Below are 18,973 nucleotides of genomic sequence, written 5' to 3'. Positions count from 1 at the left end.
CCGGCCCCTAGGCCCCCGCCCTGCGGACCCCACCCTGGCACCCCACACACCCACCTGCCGCTGGGAGCCTGCTCCGGCCCGAGAGCGCCCATTCACCCCCAGCGCCCACCTCCTCGCGCTCCCACTTCCCCGAGCTCTGCCCCGGCCGGACGCCCCTCCCCTATCTTGCCGCCCACCCCCTCCAGGACTCTCTGCTCCCACCCCGGGGCGCCCATCCGACATCTGCTTGACTTCCCGCCGCTTCCTTTAGGGGCCTCGGCTCATCGGGTGCCCCTTCCCAAACTTCCAACCCCTTTGCTCCAGGTGTCCTTGCCCCGTCCCCGAGGGCGCCCAAATAGCCACTCTGCGTCCTCTTGTGGTCGCTGTCCCCTGACCTAGCGCGACCCAGTGCCCTCGCCCATGTCTTCCCACTTGCCTCCCCCGGGAGGCATGGTGAGTCGCTCTCTGCTCTCGCCGACGGTGCCCGTCCAGCCTGCGCTTCGCCGGGGCCCTCACCTACCTTACCACCACCCTATCACGCCCTTACCCTCCACCCCAGGTCCCCATGGTCCCAGAGCCGGGCCCCACCGCCAATAGCACCCCGGCCTGGGGGGCGGGGCCGCCGTCGGCCCCGGGGGGCAGCGGCTGGGTGGCGGCCGCGCTGTGCGTGGTCATCGCGCTGACGGCGGCGGCCAACTCGCTGCTGATCGCGCTCATCTGCACTCAGCCCGCGCTGCGCAACACGTCCAACTTCTTCCTGGTGTCGCTCTTCACGTCCGACCTGATGGTGGGGCTGGTGGTGATGCCGCCGGCCATGCTGAACGCGCTGTACGGGCGCTGGGTGCTGGCGCGCGGCCTCTGCCTGCTCTGGACCGCCTTCGACGTAATGTGCTGCAGCGCCTCCATCCTCAACCTCTGCCTCATCAGCCTGGACCGCTACCTGCTCATCCTCTCGCCGCTGCGCTACAAGCTGCGCATGACGCCCCCGCGTGCCCTGGCGCTAGTCCTGGGCGCCTGGAGCCTCGCCGCGCTCGCCTCCTTCCTGCCCCTGCTGCTGGGCTGGCACGACCTGGGCCACGCGCGGCCCCCCGTCCCGGGCCAGTGCCGCCTGCTGGCCAGCCTGCCCTTCGTCCTCGTGGCGTCGGGCCTCACCTTCTTCCTGCCCTCGGGTGCCATATGCTTCACCTACTGCAGGATCCTGCTGGCTGCCCGCAAGCAGGCTGTGCAGGTGGCCTCCCTCACCACCGGTATGGCCAGCCAGGCCTCGGAGACACTGCAGGTACCCGGGGTGCGCAGGGAGACCTGGGCTGTGGGATGGTGAGGAATGAGCAGCCCCTGGGAACCCCCTGGGCATCCCCACTTAGCACACATTTGCTCATGGCCCTGCGTGGCAGTTGTGGGCGCCCATCTTTCTTCTGAACTCCAGACCCAATGCCTGACCCACCCACCACAGGATAGCTCCGTCAGGATAGGCGGCAGGCTTCTCCCAGGCACCATGTACAACAGGGAATTTATGGTGGCCCAACTCTCCCCATCTTTGCCTCCCTGGTCTTCCCCATCATGGTAAATGGCACCATTGCGGCATCACATGCCAGGAACTTAGGAATACTTTTCTCCCTCACCCTCATGCCATTCATTAGCGAGACCTGTTGGTACTGCCTCTAAACAGGTGCCATCTCCACTGCCACTTCTTACTGGGGAGGCTGCGTAGACTTCTACTGGCTCCACTGCTTCTGCTGCAGACCCACTACTCTCCATCTTCTGCGCAGAAGCCAGAGCAATTAAAAAAGAAGTGATCATGTCGCTCCCCTGCTTCAGACTTCAGGCTCCCCATTGTGCTCCAGATAAAGAAAACCTGTCTCAGGATCTGGCCTCAGGATCCGGCACTGCCAACCTCTCCAGTGTCACCTCCACTCTCCCTCTCTCTTACTCTACAACAGCCTTGTAGCCTTTCTCATAGTTCTAGAAGGCACTGGGCTTACTTCTGTGCCCAGGTCTTTGCACTTGCTGTTCCCTGTACCTGGAATGTTCTTCCCCTGGCTGCCCTCTTCCCAGGGGACATCTTTGACTACCCTGTCTGCAGGCCCATCCACACTCCCCATTCCTGTTATTCTCCATAAGAATGACTTGTTCATTCTGCCTCCATGACTTGAATATAAGCTCCAGGAAGGTCACACATATCAAGGTCAGGTTTTTTTGTTTTTTTTTTTGAGACGGAGTTTCACTCTGTCGCCCAGGCGGGAGTGCAGTGGCGCGATCTTGGCTCACTGAAACCTCCAACTTGTGGGTTTAAGCTATTCCTCTGCCTCAGGCTCCTGAGTAGCTGGGATTACAGGCACCCACCACCACGCCAGGCTAACTTTTGTATTTTTAGTAGAGACAGGGTTTCACCATATTGGCCAGGCTGGTCTTGAACTCCTGATTGAGGTCAGTGTTGATCCCCACTGTGCATAGTAGGTCCTATCTCGTTTCGGTGCCTCGGAATGGGTTAGGTGCTCTTAGCTCAAGGCCTTGCATTGTCTGTAAGTGAGTGCCAGCTGTTGCCATCCAGGCCGCAGTGCACCTGACTCCTATTGTCCACCCTCGGGGAGGGGGTGGGAGTGTAGACCGACCAGGCCTGAGACCCAGTGACTTAGGTCACAGGTCTTGAGGAAAGTCCAAGCTGGGCTCTTTTGGTGTAGCCTTGGGTGGCGAAAGCTCTAGGAGGGTGTGGGTTGCCTTGGAGGTCCCTGGGCACATGGGGACTTGGCAGAGGGGTGAAAGGCTAACACCCTCCTTGGCAGTCCCCCAGACAAGCTTACCTGTCCCACCCCAGTGGTGAGGCCCAAAGCTGCCCCTGCCCATCACCTGGTGGGGACAGGACCCCACATGGACTGGGAGTCCTGGCTGCGGCCCTGCTCCTTCCCCCTATCCATGCTCCCTGCAGAATATTCTTGAGTCTTGGCAGGTGGCTGGGACTCTGACTTGCTTCTTCAGGGGTGGGATGGCTGCCCTGGGCCATATACCCTGGGTTCTTGTTTTTCTGTTGTTGTTATTGTTGTTTTTTAAGAGACAAGGTCTTGCTCTGTCACCCAGGCTGGAGGGCTGGAATGCAGTGGCGTGATTATAGCTCACTGCAGCCTAGAATTTATCGTGGCTCATTCTAGCCTGGAGAGCTGGAATGCATTGGCACGCTCAAAACTCACTGAATGCTTGGGCTCAAGCGATCCTCCTGTCTCGGCCTCGCAAAGTGCTAGGGTTACAGAAGTCCCTGGGTTCTTGAAAAGGAGCATTTCACAAGCTTTGGGCATTCAAGAACTGCCTGGGGATATCTTCCTTAATGCCTCTTCCACCACCACCTCCACACTTCAAGCCACTTAATGCACATGCATTTAGCATTTTATTTATTTATTTATTAGACACAGGGTCTCACTATGTTGCCCAGGCTGGCCTGGAGCTCCCGCTTCGGCTTCCTGAGTAGCTGGAATTGCAGGTGTGTACCCCGGTGCCTGGCATTCTTAGCATTTTCTTTAAATCATCTCTTTTATCTTTTTGCTTCTATGAATTTGTTTAGAAAGAAAACTTTGTTATCTCCTCCAGAAATGGAAAATCTGTATCCCTTGCCATAAACAGAAGGCAATCACAAACACCACTTCAGTGAAGTTGAAGAAGCCCCAGCCCTATCTCTAAAACGCAGCTTGGTGTGGTTGAGGTGATGAGCCTAGGGCCTGCTTTCTCTTTGTAGCGTGCTAGAAGGTATCACAAACATGGTAGCATCAACCTGGGATTTGTCTTGACGCACCTAGAAGAGCTGGAAGAGAGCTGTAATGGGCTGACGTGCTCACTCGGTGATTCACTCATTTTATGGGGTGACCCTTTACCATCTAAAATCATCTCCATTCCCCCAGTTCAGGAAGCTCTGCTCTTGTGACTAAGGATGTGAGAAGTTGGCTGGTCTGGGTGAGGTTGGGGCAGGAGAGATCAGGATTCCTAATTTCAGTGGTGCCGATACGACACAGATTTTCTTTCCATGAATCTCACTGGCTGGTACTAGGATCGAACCTGAGTCTGTGGTCTTGGAACCTGGGCAGGAGTCTCCCAGGTGCTAACAGCTGTAGCCCCACAATCTGTGAGCACTCACTGTGTACCAGGTACCGAGCTAAGCTTATTAATCCCCAAACACCCAAGGAGTCAAGTACTACCAGCACCCCTGTTAGACAGAGGGGGAAACTGAGGCTCAGAGAGAGTGGTGACTTGCCCAAGATTGCACAGTTGGTAAGTGGGGTTTAAGCTCAGATTTGGTTGGTACCATCACACTGTGCTGGTGTGCTGCCTGTGGGCGGTGATGCTCTTGAAATGCTTTGCTTGGGGACCCCACACCTTGCCGCTTTTCTTCTCTGTGCCTTCTGGTCTCCTCTGTTGAGTCCTCCTGATCCGCCCCAGCCATGGCATCCCTGGGCCTCAGTCCTCAGAGCATCTCGTCTTTTTTCCACATTTCCTCCATTAGTGACCTCATCTTGTCTCGTAACTGAAAATACCACGCACAGGCTGATGACTTCCTACCTGGGCTGCTTACAGGCATGTGCCACCACGCCCAACTAATTTTCATATTTTTAGTAGAGACAGGATTTCACCATGTTGGCCAGGTTGGTCTCGAACTCCTGACCTCAAGTGATCTGCTAGCCTCCGCCTCCCAAAGTGCTGGGATTACAGGTGTGAGCCACTGAGCCTGGCCCTGACTTCCTGATTCCATTCTTGCTCTTTCAACCTTCCACAGTGGCTCCAATGATCCCTTTACAACGCAGTTCCTGCGGCGTCATTCCTCTGCTCTGATGGCCTTGTGTCTCACATCACCTGGCCCTCTGACCCTGTCTGGCCTCCTCTCCTTCTGTAATCCCATTTGTTTCTTCTCTTTCAGTCATACTGGCATCCTTGCTGTTCCTGGAACACACCAAGCCCATTTTGCCTCACTTGCAGTTCCTTCTGTTGGAGCGCCCTTTCTTCAGGTCTCCACCCTGTTCTCCCCCTGATTTCCATCACTTCCTTCCAGCCTCTGTTGAATTGCCTCCCCTAATCCCTCTCTCAAGAGTAGCACCTGCCACCCTCCCCAGGTCCTCTCCAGTCCTCATTTCCTTAGTTATTTCTCTCAGCAGCACCACCTACCCCCTGACGTGTTCTATACCTACCCATTTTTGTTTATTTACCGTTCATTTCCTTCTTCTAGAATTTAAGCTCTGTGAGGGTGGGGAACTTGTTTTTCTGTTTTCTTTTCTTTTGGAGACGGAGTCTCACTCTGTCACCCAGGCTGGAGTGCAGTGACGTGATCTCGGCTCACTGCAACTTCCACCTCCCGGGTTCAAGCAACTCTCCTGCCTTCGCCTCCCGAGTAGCTGGGGCTACAGGTGCACACCGCCATACCGGGCTAATTTTTTGTATTTTAGTAGAGACGGGGTTTCATGGTGTTGCCCAGGCTGGTCTTGAACTCCTGAGCTCAGGCAATCCACCCACCTTGGCTTCCCAAAGTGCTAGGATTACAGGTGTGAGCCACCGTGCCTGGCCTGTTTTCCACCATGGTCCCAGGACTTAGGGCCACCTGGCACATCGTGGGTGCTCAGTATGTATTTATGGAAGGAATGCAGTGAATACAGTGCTTCAGGGAGCCTGGGATTCCACCCCTGTTCCTGTGGTTGCCTGTTTTCTCATGTCTTTCAGAGTTACTTCTTGAGTGTCATGATCCTGAGCTTTTTATCGTGTGAATTCATTTGCTTGGTGACATGTATTGACGTCTGCTTTGCGCAGCAGATATTCTCGGCTGTGGATATGGTGGTGAACGAGACCGACAGTGCCTGCCCTCTTGAAATCTGTTCTAGTTAGGGGTACAGACATTAATCATCAAACTGTATCATAATGAGGATTACGGAGCTTATAGAAGGGGTGCCTCCCCCGGCAAACATTCAAAATCTATTATTCACTATGTATGTTTGAAGATGAAAGCAAAGAACTCACACCAAGCCCCAAAGTGAAAGGCTGGAGGGGTCTTCATGGGTTGTTCAGGCCAGCACCTTACTTCTAAGGCAGAGTGACCCAGCGACCACTCAAGCCAGAAATGTGTCTGTTCTAATCCCCCTGCTTTCTGGAAAACCCAAACTCTGCCTCTGTTCCTGCTTTCAAATCTACTCCGCTCCTAAGCAAGCCTCCTGCAGGTCATTTTCCTGATTGCCTGGTGAACAGCCTGCATTTTGGGAACTTGTATCCGGGATGCTGCCTCTACTTGGCCCTCCTGGGTCACTGCCCCTTTCTTCCCACCAGAGCTGGCCTGGAGTGGAGGCCCCCTCAATGTTTGGACCTAAAGGAAGTGATGAGAATAAATCAGATGTGGGGCCTTGGACCCCTTCCCTTTTCCTATGCCCAGCCCCACTTAGCCTTGGCTTCCTGCCCCATTCCAGTCTCTAGCTTCCCTGCAGAGGGAAAGGACCTGGGCACAGGTCTCAAGGCCCCAGTTCCTCTGGGGTCAGAACATGGGAACTGGTCAGCCTTGAGCATTTCATCCCCTCTCCATATGTCTATTTATGGAAACGGGCTTTTAAAAGGCCACTGGTTGGCTTAGTCATTTCCACCACATCTTCCCACCACCTCAGGGCTGGGAGGAAGGGGTCCTGCTTAGCACTGGGGCTGGGAGTGTGGGCTGGGGATGGAGGAAGAGCCGTGGGGCAGAGTGAGATGCTGCCAAGGCAGGGGAGTGTGTGTGTTGGGAGTAGGGTGGAAGGTGGGAGCCTGGATGTGGGTGGCACTGAGCCATCCTTGGGAGATTGTGAAGGGTCCAGGGTGTTAGGGACAGTTTCAGAGACGCAGCATGGGCCATCGGCTTGAGGGAGAGCCCAGTAGGAGAGGCCCAGCCTCTTCCTCTTCCTGGCAGGATTTCTGGGTCTCTGTGGCCCATAACCTCATCCCGTCTCTACACCTCACCTTCCTCCCCACTCCCACCTACCCTTCTCTCCTTCAGTTCCCATGTCTTCCTTCTGTGTGCCCCTGTCTTTCCCTACCCCTTCTCCTCTCCCATCAATTTCTCCTGCTTTTCCTCCTCCCCTTTCTTTTTTCACCCTTCCTCACCCAACTAAGCATCATTCTGTCTTAGTGATCCATCTTCCCTTCCATCTCTGTCTCCTCCTCAGAGGAGGAGGCTGTGATCACAGAAATATCTGTGAGGGGGAGGAGGGGGTGCAGCCAGGGAGAGACTGGCAGAGTGACACTGCTGAGCATGGCAGGCTTGGCTGCTGCTCAGAGCCAGGCAGCCTGGTGCAGCCAGGGCTGGAGCAGGAGTCTGGGGGTCTAGCTGGTCAGGGTTCAAGCCCTGCCTCTTTTCTCTCATAGCTGGATGAACTTGGGCAAGGCATTTTACCTCCTTATGCTCCAGGGGTCATGACATCTATCACACAAGGCTGTTTGAATATTCAATTAGATAATATACACAAACTACCAGGCACACAGTAAGTGCTCAACAAATTTCAGTTAAGCAGTGACTCACAACTGTAATCCCAACACTTCGGGAGGACAAGGCAGGAGGCTCCTTTGAAGCCAGGAGTTCGAGACCAGCCTGGGCAACATAGTGAGCTCCTGTCTCTAAAAATATGTGTAAAAAATTAGCCAGGCCTAGTGGCCTGTAGTTACAGCTATTCGAGGAGGCTGAGGTGAGAGGATGGTTTGAGCCCAGGAGTTTGAGGCTGAAGTGAGGTATGATCATGCCACTGCATTCCAGCCCAGGCAATAGAGCAAGACCCCATCTTTTTTTTTTTTTTTTTTTTTTTGAGATGGAGTCTCGCTCTGTCGCCCAGGCTGGAGTGCAGTGGCCAGATCTCAGCTCACTGCAAGCTCTGCCTCCCGGGTTTACGCCATTCTCCTGCCTCAGCCTCCGGAGTAGCTGGGACTACAGGCGCCCGCCACCTCACCCGGCTAGTTTTTCGTATTTTTAGTAGAGACGGGGTTTCACCGTGTTAGCCAGGATGGTCTCGATCTCCTGATCTTGTGATCCGCCCGTCTTGGCCTCCCAAAGTGCTGGGATTACAGGCTTGAGCCACCACGCCAGGCCAAGACCCCATCTTTAAAACAACAACAACAGTCGTTCGTGCGTCTCTTTTCCTGTTGTCGGTAAAATATATGTTTCTGGGGAGCTCACCACTTTGACCCTTTCTAGGGAAAAACATCACTGTTGTCACCAGCACCATCACCACCATTGTCAAACAGCTGAGCCAGAGACTAATAATAACGACAATAGCTAACACTTCTATGGGGCTTCCTATGTGCTGGCACGGTTCTAACTTTCTGTGTATTATTTTATTTTATCCTTATTATAATCCTATGAGGCAGATGCTGTCATAATGCCATTTTACAGAACAGAAAGTGGAAGCATAGCTTGCTTAAGGTCACTCTGCTAGGTTGTAACAGAGCCAGGATTTGAAACCAGGCAGTCTGGCTCCAGAGTCTGTCTTATAACCCTCACACTATGATCAGACGATGGTAAAAAAATTTAATTGTGGGCTGGGCGTGGTGGCTTACGCCTGTGATCCCAGCACTTTGGGAGGCCGAGGTGGGCGGATCACCTGAGGTCAGGAGTTTGAGACCAACATGGAGAAACCCCATCTCTACTAAGGTACAAAATTAGCCGGGCGTGGTGGTGCACACCTGTAATCCCAGCTTCTCGGGAGGCTGAGGCAGGAGAATCACTTGAACCCAGGAGGCAGAGGTTGTGGTGAGCTGAGATCGCGCCATTGCACTCCAGCCTGGGCAACAAGAGTGAGACTCTGTCTCAAAAATAATAAATAAATAAACAAACAAATAAATAAAATTAATTGCATAAAGGAATACATAAACACACTTTAAAAATTCAACAATAGGGATGAAGGAAAAGACCCCCAAATTCCAGCTAATCACCTTTTACTCCCAGGGACATGCGTCAATTTACGATATGTCCTTCTAGGTCTTTTTTTTTTTTTTTTTTAGACAGCGTCTCACACTGTCACACAGGATGGAGTGTGGGGTGTGGTGGCACGATCTCGGCTCACTGCAACCTCCACCTCCTGGGTTCAAACAATTCTCCTGCCTCAGCCTCCCGAGTAGCTGGGACTACAGGCATGTGCCTCCACGCCTGGCTAATTTTTGTATTTTTAGTAGAGACGGGGTTTTGCCCTGTTGGGCAGGCTGGTCTTGAACTACTGACCTCAAGTGATCTGCCCACCTTGGCCTCCCAAAGTGCTGGGATTACAGGCATGAGCCACCGTGCCCAGTCTAAACCACTGTTCTTTTGATGGACATTAAGGCTGTTTCCAATTTTTTTCCTATCACGAGTAGTGCTGTGAGACACATTCTTGGATATGTCAAGCGTGCAGACATGAATGTAGGTGCCGGCTGGAAGCCGTACGTGGGATTGTTGACTGGAAGGGCCCTGGATTGTCCTTCAGGCAGCTGCCCTCTGACACTGATACAGAAGGGAGAGGCAAACGACAGGACATGGCCCCGAGGGGCTGTGAGGTGGTTACAGGGGAGAGAGAATCCGGAAGAGTGATGCTGGCATCAGTCAGATGTCGTGGTGTGGACTGGTGACTGCCATTGACTTCTGCTCCATGAGGGCCTCTTGGTGACAGTGGTGGGGTTTCTGTAACCCCACCCTGACTGGGCCCATGGATGCCATCTCCAAAGGTGGAAGCAGCTTGGTGAAGTGGGCAGAGTGGAGTTCCTGGGGCCAGAAAGGACGGATTCCCCAACTCAACTCTTACCTGCTGTGTGACTTCTGGCAAGTCATTTTGCCTCTCCGAGCCTCAGTGGTCTCATCTGCAAAATGGGGATGACAATGCCTATCCCTCATAAAGACTGAACGACCTAATGACTATCAAATGCCAATGTGTAGTAAGTGCTCGAGAAATGGAGATGATAATGCTGATTTGGGGCCGTTCAGGTTTTGTTAGGAGGCCTTGTGCTGGCACAGTGTGACCTTGGGAAGTCTTTCTGAGTCTCAGTTTCCTTCTCTCTTTCCTCTTGCCTGTGTTCTTGAGTCAACTCTCCGGAAAGCAGAGGAGAAAGAAAAATCTGGGTTTGCTCCCAGGGAGACTAGAAAGGGAATCTCAGTTCATCTTCACCCCATTCTCTGGAGCTCCTTCTCACAGTGATTGACCTGAGATATTCCCCCTAGTGCCTCAGCTTCCCCCATGCCCTAGAGCTCTGATAAGATCAAGGCTGCCTCCTGTCCCCTGTCCTCCCCAGGTCACTAAGGGTCAGAGCGATGCCTGGAAGAGACAGTGTCTCCTCCTTCTCCATGCCATCTATTCCCATTGATGGCAGCAATTTGAAAGTGTGGCAGGTCTTAGGAGATTCTTTTGGGGAAGCAGGAGCCTCTTCCTCCAGGCTGACCATGGTGTGGTCACAAAAGCCATATAGAGTCCACTCTGGAGGAGAGAAAACTAGAAGAGGAGGGAGGAGAGTAAAACCCTCTTTTACTCCCTCGCTAACTTGGAATGACTTTGGAGCAGACTTGTGTATGACGGGGTGGAGGCGGAGGAGAGCATCCTCTCGCCATAGCATCTGAGCTGCAGCGTGGTGAGTCAGAGCATTTGTCTTGGCGTCTGTACTGCTTTGGGGAGGCCAGAGCTGCTGGCAGAAGGACAGGGTCCCCAACAGTGCTCAAAATCACCCCAATCTTGCAACATTGAAACAGCAACATGGCTACCAGGTATTTAGCACCTACTCAACATCAGACACTGTGCATGCATTTATTATCCATAGCTTCACAGTGACACCGTAAGCTGAGTATCATTTCTCCCATTTTACAGATGTGGAAACAGAGGCTCTCTCAAGATCACAGAGCGAGTAAGTGGTAGAGGCATGATTTGAAGCCAGATCACCTGTCTTAAAAGCCCAGCTTTTGCCTCTGTACAACACCAAGACAGAAGGGAGAAATCAAGGCCTCTGTTGTGAATTTGTATAACCTTGATATTTGTACAACCAGTTTTCACGTGAAGAAACGTGTTGAGGGATGGGGATTACAATGTGCTTCGTCTCCCTGCCCCAGCGACCTCCTTGCCATTTCAGAATTAAGAGTTCTAGCTTCTATGAAAAGACCACATGTAGTTGGGGTTTCAGCACCATGGACAAGACACCAACTCTGGAGGCCTAGAAAGAGCAGGGGCTGGAGGAGAGGGCATGCACAGCAGAGTGGGGTGGGGTGTTGACTTTGGTGCTCCCTGGAGTTGACACATCTTGGCTTTGCCTCCTCCGCCTTTCCATCTGTGGAAGGCTGCCTGGGAATCTAGCTCCGCTCCTGCCTCCTTCTGACCTTCTCATCTCCCCACATCCGACCCACCTCTGGCCTCAAGAACTAAGCAGGGCTCTCGTGCAATTTAGGAACTGGGCAAATCCCAGTGCCAGGAAAACCCCTGGCTGTTAAAGCCCAGATGTGTTCCCAGACAGCACGCACACCCTTTGCATAGCTCATGATGAATTGTGCACACCACTGCCCACGGGCATTAAATAGTAAATAGAGGTGGGCCTAATTTTGTGTAAATCTAATATATGAAAATCCACATTGATTACAAAAACACATGTTTTAGAGGAGGGTTTCACATCCCAGCTTTCATGGACTCCTTGGGGTTTCTGGTGGAAACCTAGAAAATTCAAGGTCATCTCTGAACCTTCTGGAAGTGTGGAACGTTGTTTTCTTGTCTGTGTGTGTGTATAAAATTCGTAAGTCTTTTATTTTCTGGGGAGAGGTGTTGGTTGTGTGTGTGTGTGTGTGTGTGTGTGTGTGTGTGTAGATTTTGTTAGCTTTTCAAAGGGCACATGAAGTTTAACAAGTGAAGAGCACTGCTAAGCTGAAGAATCATCCAGCTCAGAGAGCCTGTTGGGACTGCGGGGGCCAGTTTGCAAAGTCAAATTCTAACCTCCTCCGGCCCATGCCTTCCTTTCAGTAGCTGCTGGGAAGTAGCTTATTTCTCCTCCTTCTTCCTACCCCTTCATCCTCTTCCTGTCCACTTTTGAGAATGGAGATGCCTGCCAGTTCGCAGTATAATTGAGCTGTAAAATGCCAAGGTCACCAGCATCCTTAGGAATCTAACAAGAATTTAGCTGCTAACTTACTGGCTTTGTGCACACATTCTCAAAAAAGCCTTTCTATTTTGTGGGGCTCAAGAGTAATTGCCCAGGCAAGACTATTGCTCCCAAATATGAAGAGAATCCACATACAAAGCAATTGCCAAGCTCTGGACAGTAATAGGTCCTCTTTTCCAAGTACTGTTTAATTGCAATTGATGTGTGTGTGTGTGTGTGTGTGTGTGTGTGTGTGTGTGTGTGTGTGATGGAGTCTCGCTCTGTCACCCAGGCTTGGAGTGCAGTGATGCGACCTTGGTTCATTGCAACCTCTGCCTCCCGGGTTCAAGCAATTCTCCTGCCTCAGCCTCCTGAGTAGCTAGGATTACAGGTGCCTGCCACCACGCCTGGCTAATTTTTGTATTTTTAGTAGAGGCAAGGTTTCACCTGGTTGGCCAGACTGGCCTCAAACTCCTGACCTCAAGTGATCTGCCTGCCTTGGCCTCCCAAAGTGCTGGGATTACAGGCATGAGCCACTGCGCCTGGTCAATTGCAATTGATTTCTGTAGCACTAATAGCTTTGGAAGGTTCTGGGCTCACTGTAATGTGTGTGTTGGCCTGTGTCACATATTGTCTTTGCAGGGATGGTTGTTCTGAACCATCTGATTTGTGTTTCAGGTATTTTTCTGTCTCATTGCACTTCCTAGAGCTCCTTATGAAATTCTGGGTCAGGGTCAGAGCTCAGTGTGGGATCAGGATCAGGGCTCAGTCTAGGTCCATGGTTGAGGCTTGGTTTGAGAATTTGGTTATGTAGGGCTTTATGGTAGGTGTCAGGCTTCAGTTGGGGACCAAGGTCAGGGCTTAGTTTATTGCTGATGTCAGGGCTTGGCCTGGAGTCAGGGTCAGGGCTCGGTCTAGGACTCTAGCTGGGACTCAGTCAAGGACCAGGGCTCAATTTAATCCTGGCACTAGGGCTCAGTCTAGAATTAGGATTGAAGCTCAGTCTGTGGCTAGGATCAGGGTCAGATGGGGGCCCTTTCTCAACTGACTCATGTGGCCTTCCTTTCCGCAGGTGCCCAGGACCCCACGCCCAGGGGTGGAGTCTGCTGACAGCAGGCGTCTAGCCACGAAGCATAGCAGGAAGGCCCTGAAGGCCAGCCTGACGCTGGGCATCCTGCTGGGCATGTTCTTTGTGACCTGGTTGCCCTTCTTTGTGGCCAATATAGTCCAGGTAATGCCACGGCAGGGGCAGGTGAGTCCGGCCCTTGCATGGGAGGTCCTGGATCCCAGTCCAGGCATGGGGAGAGGGGAGGGCAGGCTGCCTCTCGTGGTGCCCGTGTTTGTCTGCTCCATCCGTGCTGGGAAGGGTGGCCTGGGTCCCTGCCCTGGGACCAGGCATGACGCATCCCCTCCCCTCAGGCCGTGTGCGACTGCATCTCCCCAGGCCTCTTCGATGTCCTCACGTGGCTGGGTTACTGTAACAGCACCATGAACCCCATCATCTACCCACTCTTCATGCGGGACTTCAAGCGGGCGCTGGGCAGGTTCCTGCCATGTCCACGCTGTCCCTGGGAGCGCCAGGCCAGCCTGGCCTCACCATCACTGCGCACCTCTCACAGCGGCCCCCGGCCCGGCCTTAGTCTACAGCAGGTACTGCCGCTGCCCCTGCCGCCGGACTCGGACTCGGACTCAGACGCAGGCTCGGGCGGCTCCTCAGGCCTGCAGCTCACGGCCCACCTGCTGCTTCCTGGCGAGGCCACCCGGGATCCCCCGCTGCCCCCCAGGGCCACTGCTGCTGTCAACTTCTTCAACATCGAACCCGCAGAGCCCAAGTTGCGGCCGCATCCACTCGGCACCCCCACGAACTGACCCGGGCTTGGGGCTGGCCAGTGGGGAGCTGGACTGAGCAGAACCCAGACCCTGAGGCCTTGGGCCAGTTCTTGGCTAAGACCAGGAGGCTGCAAGTCTCCGAGGAGCCCGCTGAGCTCCAGGGGGGTGCGCAGAGCCGGCCCCTGCTGCCATCTCCAGGCCCCTTACCTGCAGGGATCACAGCTGACTCAGACACCGTGTTCTGAAGGATGCTCCACCGTCGAGTGTAACTTGTGTGTGCAGAGGATGGGCTGGAGGACTCCGGATGTTGGGGAGAAGGACCTCTTGGTCCAGGTTAGGATGTAAACAATCATGGCCTTTGCCCATTCTGTCAGGCTGGACGGCAGGGAATGCCCCCACCCGCAGGCATGGATTAATGCTGGGCTGAACCCCTCGCTACTCACAGTGTAGTCCATGGACAATCAGCATTGCCATCACCTTTGGGCATTTGTGAAAAATGCACATTTCTGCCGCTGCCCAGACCTGCTGAGTCAGAACTGCATGTTACCAAGATCCCGGGTGAATCACGTGCCCGTTACAGTCTGAGATGTGCTGCCTTAGATGATCTTTAACCCTGAGAATGATTTACTGGAGGGTTTTTGGACCTGCCAGTTCCCCCACCCTGGTATATATGTGGCAGTAGCTGCACCTGGGAGGCAGGCAGGCACACATGTGGGCCTCTGCTCTACCACCTGTGAGCTCTGGGGCCGGACACGAGTTACTTAACCTCTCCGAGTCTCGGTTATCCCATCTGTAAGATAGAGAAATGAAGCCTATCTTGCAGGGTTGTCTTGAGCATTAAGATAATGTGGGCCCAGCACCCAGTACATGGTCAGTTAAGTGATACGTTCTGTTGTTACGACCCTTGGCTATCCAGGCCCCTGGCCTCTCTGGCTGTGCGTCAGGAAGGGTTCTTTGTTCCCATTGTTCTCTTTCCATTTGCCTCCCCCTCTTCAGCCCTGGCCTGGCCTCCCACAGCCTGACTCTGGTTCCCCAACTCCCTGTTCTGGCTCCTAGGTGGGGACCCCATCTCTCAGGGACCCTCCCAGCTCCCAAGCTGCTGCATTGCCTCTCCTGGGGGCAAAAGGGGCAGGTGGCAGTTTCTTTTTCAGCCTCAGGACTGGTTTACCTCAATCCTGGGGGGTCCTTGGACCTAGAAGGGAACAATTGATGGGGATAAACCCAGCCCCTTGCCCACCTCCCTCTGGCCTTCCCTGGGGTCAGTGAGAGAAATGGGAATGGTAGCTACTTGGGTCAACAGAGCAGAGTTGAAGAAGAGCTGTCCGTGGTGTGGGGTGGGGCCCACGAGGCAGGCAGGTGGACTCTGGCACAGGGGCCTTGGTTTCTGGGGGCAGCGGGTTGGGGGACTCTTGGTCGCCACGGTTTACCTGCCATAGGTCCTTTTTCAGCCCTGCCTCCCCCAAGTTCCATCAACACAAACTCCCAGGGGGTCCTCCATGCCTGGCCTGGCCCTCTCCTTGGTGCTGATGACACAACTCTGGCCCCGGCCACGGGCCACGGAGGGGCCATGCTGCTTGTGGGGCTTCCTCTATCCTCCAGGCCTGCCCAAGGGGACTCTCAATAAACTCTAGCTGAAGGCAGTGGCTGTGGTGTGGACTGGATTCAACTGAGGGGCCAGTCGGGGCTTGAGAAGCAGCTGGTGTAGTGGAGGAGGCCTGGGTGTAGGTGTCCTGGGTTCTGGTCCAGATTCTGCCCCTTTAATCTGGGACCCCAGCAAAATTCTTTCCCTTTCAGAGCCTCCATTTCCCATGTGTGACACGGGCAGTTTAGTTTAAAAGCAACAAGAGTTGCATAAATATTTGTTTTTAAATTTTGTGTTTTGGCCGGGCACGGTGGCTCAAGCCTGTAATCCCAGCACTTTGGGAGGCCGAGACGGGCGGATCACGAGGTCAGGAGATCGAGACCATCCTGGCTAACACAGTGAAACCCCGTCTCTACTAAAAATACAAAAATCTAGCCGGGCGTGGTGGCGGGCGCCTGTAGTCCCAGCTACTCAGGAGGCTGAGGCAGGAGAATGGCGTGAACTCGGGAGGCGGAGCTTGCAGTGAGCTGAGATCCGGCCACTGCACTCCAGCCCAGGCAACAGAGCAAGACTCCGTCTCAAAAAAAAAAATTTTGTTTTTTAAGAGTTGGAGTTGGTGCGTTGGCTCATGCCCGTAATCCCAGCACTTTGGGAGGCTGAGGCGGGTGGATCATCTGAGGTCAAGAGTTGGAGACCAGCCTGGTCAACATGGTGAAACCCCATCTCTCCTAAAACTACAAAAAATTAGCCGGGTGTGGTGGCAGGTGCCTTAATCCCAGCTACTCGGGAGGCTGAGGCAGGAGGAACCCTTGAACTCGGCAGGTGGAGGTTGCAGTGAGCCGAGATCATGCCATTGCACTCTAGCCTGGTGACAAGACAAGACTCCGTCTCAAAAAAAAAAGAGCTGGAGTCTCACTCTTTCACCCAGGCCGTGGCACAATCATAGCTCGCTGCAGCCTCGAACTCCTGGGCTCAGGCAATCCTCCCACCTCAGCCTCCTGAATAGTTGACAGTGGCTAATTTTTTTTTTTTTTTTTTTTTGAGACGGAGTCTCGCTCTGTCTCCCAGGCTGCAGTGCAGTGGCGCGATCTCAGCTCACTGCAAGCTCCGTCTCCCGGGTTTACTCCATTCTCCTGCCTCAGCCTCCCGAGTAGCTGGGACTACAGGCGCCAGCCACCTCGCCCGGCTAGCTTTTTGTATTTTTTTTAGTAGAGACGGGGTTTCACCGTGTTAGCCAGGATGGTCTCGAACTCCTGACCTCGTGATCCGCCCGTCTCGGCCTCCCAAAGTGCTGGGATTATAGGCTTGAGCCACCGCGCCCGGCCCAACAGTGGCAATTTTTTTTATTTTAATTTTTTGTTGAGACTAGGTCTCGCTATGTTGCCCAGTCTGATCTCCAACTCCTGGCCTCAAGCAATCCTCCTACTTTGGCCTCCGAAAGTGCTGAGATTACAGGCGTGAGCCATAAATGTGTGTTGAATGAACAAATGAATACACATGCACCTGAGCAGTGATCTGGCTCCTATGTTCTACTCTAATTTCTGCTGCCCTCCTCCCACCTCCCCCAGAGCCTGTCAATTCTTCCTCTGCCTGGGCCTTGATTTCCCCATCTGCACAACAGGGGTGCATTATCTCTGGCCCTGTCATTCAGGTACTGTGGGAGGAACAAAGAGGAAGGCTCTCACGGATGCAGACCCAGTGGCTTGGGGCTTGGGCATTGGAGTCTGACATACAGGGGCCTGGAACTTGGCTCCATCACTAACCAGCTATTCGGCCTTCAGCAGGTTACCTGATCTCTCTGAGCCTCAGTTTCCCCAAATATAAAATGAAGATAATAATAGTCCCTACCTCATAGGATTGCTGTGAAGGGCAACTGACACATCCCAGGCAACCACTTGGTATGTGGTACATGCTCAAGAAGTGGTAGCTTCTGCTTATTATTTATTGCTGTTGTTATCCCCTCTGTTCCTGCTACAGGAAATTCTTTCCATGTAAAATTCATTCTTGTCCCCAGGCCTAGTTCACAGCCTTACTGAAAGCAATTCAGCACGTATTCACCATGCTCTGTCAGTGATGTCCAGATGTTGCATGACGGGGGAGCACACTCACATTGCATCTGTGTGACTAATGTCCCTGGAGTTGTGTAGTGCACAGCCTGCATGGCTGTACAGGGCAGATCTGATTGGATCTCCTAAGAGCAGGAGTGAGCCTCCCTCTTTGTACCTGCGCCTGCTCTGTTACTGCCAGTTGATAGTGGCTGTCAGCTGGTGGGCAGCCCTGGAGTGTGGATGGAAGAGCAGGCATACACCTGGCTTTACTGAGGCCAGGGGAGAGGTGGTGTGGGAGCCTCAGGCCCCAGAGAGCCCTCGGGACCTCCTGATGGACAGCCAGACTCCAAAGCTATGAGAAGCAGTACAGAAAGCCCACCGTTGGTTTCCAGTTCTGGGACTCTAACCCGTGCTTGGTTGACTCTGCAGGTCTCTGAGGAGGGGGCAGCTGCTCCCTAGTGGGGTTTCCCTGGGGACAGGCAGCTTCCCCAGGGTGGGCGTGTTCTCTCCTCCAAATTCTCCTTCCTTCCATTTCCTTTCCCTTTCAGTCCCAATTCCTTCAGTTTAGGAAAGAGACCTGTGGAAATCCCGCACCTCCAGAGCTCCCAGGAGGAACCCGAGGGTATAAGAGAGAGCTGTATACAGAGATTGGGAAAGACGGCTCAGGTGCCCTGCTGTGGTCAGTCCAGCCCCGGGCTGGGGCCCTGGGTCTTGCAGGCACAATCGGGGCAGCCCAGTGGGTTGGGGTCCGTGCCATGGCTGCAGATGGGGGTGCTTTCAGGGCTGGCAGCAGCAGAAAGGGAGACCCCTTCAGATTGGTCCAGCCCTGCCTGCACCTGGGCTTGGCTGGGGTCTGTGGACATGGCCAATTTGGAGGTGTCTCCAGATGTGGGACCCTGGGTTTGCCCAACGTGGTGGGGGATATCTCCTGATGAGGTGGCAGCTGCTGCTTGGCGAGTCTCCTCGGTGGGCAGGCAGCCTGGGGCCAGCAAGAGCCCCTTCTCATCCCAGCCTGGCTTGGTGCGGATGCCCACAGCCTTCAGGATGGCGTCCATCTGCTTGGCGTAGTCCAGGTGGCCGCTGACCTGCAGGAGATAGTGAGTGAGCATCACGGTGGGTGTGTGGAGCCCAGCCCTCCCCAGGGACCTCCAACCAAACTTCTGGGCCTCAGCGTTGCCCTGAGCATCCACAGCCAACCAGTCACCAGACCCATGACTCCATTCCTCAGTGGCTCTCAAATCCAGAGTGGGTGGGAAGGCTCTATATTCACAGCTGTTTTAGAATTTATTAAATAAAGATGAAGGATGTTTCTCTAAAAAATCTGGATCCTTTGGAGGCAGGAAGGAATCTCCTGATAAACAGAAAGGTGGTGTAGAAGCTCTCATTCTTTGCTTGAAGCTTTTTTTTTTTTTTTGAGACAGGGTCTTGCTCTGTTGCCCAGGCTGGAGTACTGTGGCGCGATCTTGGCTCACTGCAACCTCCA

General features: G+C 53.7%; 2 protein-coding genes across 3 annotated transcripts in view; one reads left to right on the top strand and one right to left on the bottom strand.

Moving 5' to 3' along the window:
• The first annotated feature begins 77 nt into the window (after positions 1 to 77).
• Positions 78 to 15,500, top strand: HTR6 (5-hydroxytryptamine (serotonin) receptor 6, G protein-coupled). Its single transcript, XM_011934010.1, has 3 exons — positions 78 to 1,258; positions 13,103 to 13,261; positions 13,450 to 15,500. Exons 1-3 carry the CDS (start codon positions 545 to 547, stop codon positions 13,897 to 13,899), a joined length of 1,323 nt encoding a protein of 440 aa, XP_011789400.1. The 5' UTR covers positions 78 to 544; the 3' UTR covers positions 13,900 to 15,500.
• A 1,843-nt stretch (positions 15,501 to 17,343) lies between these two features.
• Positions 17,344 to 18,973, bottom strand: part of TMCO4 (transmembrane and coiled-coil domains 4) — a 129,868-nt gene continuing 128,238 nt past the window's right edge. For both annotated transcript variants that reach the window (XM_011934009.1, XM_011934008.1), the window contains one exon: positions 17,344 to 18,575. In XM_011934009.1, coding sequence (XP_011789399.1) covers positions 18,171 to 18,575 — 405 coding nt within the window. In that variant the 3' untranslated portion in view covers positions 17,344 to 18,170. The remainder of the gene's footprint in view (positions 18,576 to 18,973) is intronic.

The sequence above is a fragment of the Colobus angolensis genome, unplaced genomic scaffold (assembly GCF_000951035.1).
Source record: "Colobus angolensis palliatus isolate OR3802 unplaced genomic scaffold, Cang.pa_1.0 Scaffold130, whole genome shotgun sequence".
NCBI classification, from domain to species: Eukaryota; Metazoa; Chordata; class Mammalia; order Primates; family Cercopithecidae; genus Colobus; species Colobus angolensis.
Note: the sequence above shows the minus strand (reverse complement) of the source record. Positions and strands in the feature narration are given on the sequence as shown.

Excerpts from the sequence above, each read along its gene's own strand:
- HTR6 (XM_011934010.1), top strand. The coding sequence starts at position 545 with ATGGTCCCAGAGCCGGGCCCCACCGCCAATAGCACCCCGGCCTGGGGG. Across the intron at positions 1,259-13,102 it reads AGGCCTCGGAGACACTGCAG|GTGCCCAGGACCCCACGCCC; the intron begins GTACCCGGGGTG and ends TCCTTTCCGCAG. Across the intron at positions 13,262-13,449 it reads TTGTGGCCAATATAGTCCAG|GCCGTGTGCGACTGCATCTC; the intron begins GTAATGCCACGG and ends CCCTCCCCTCAG.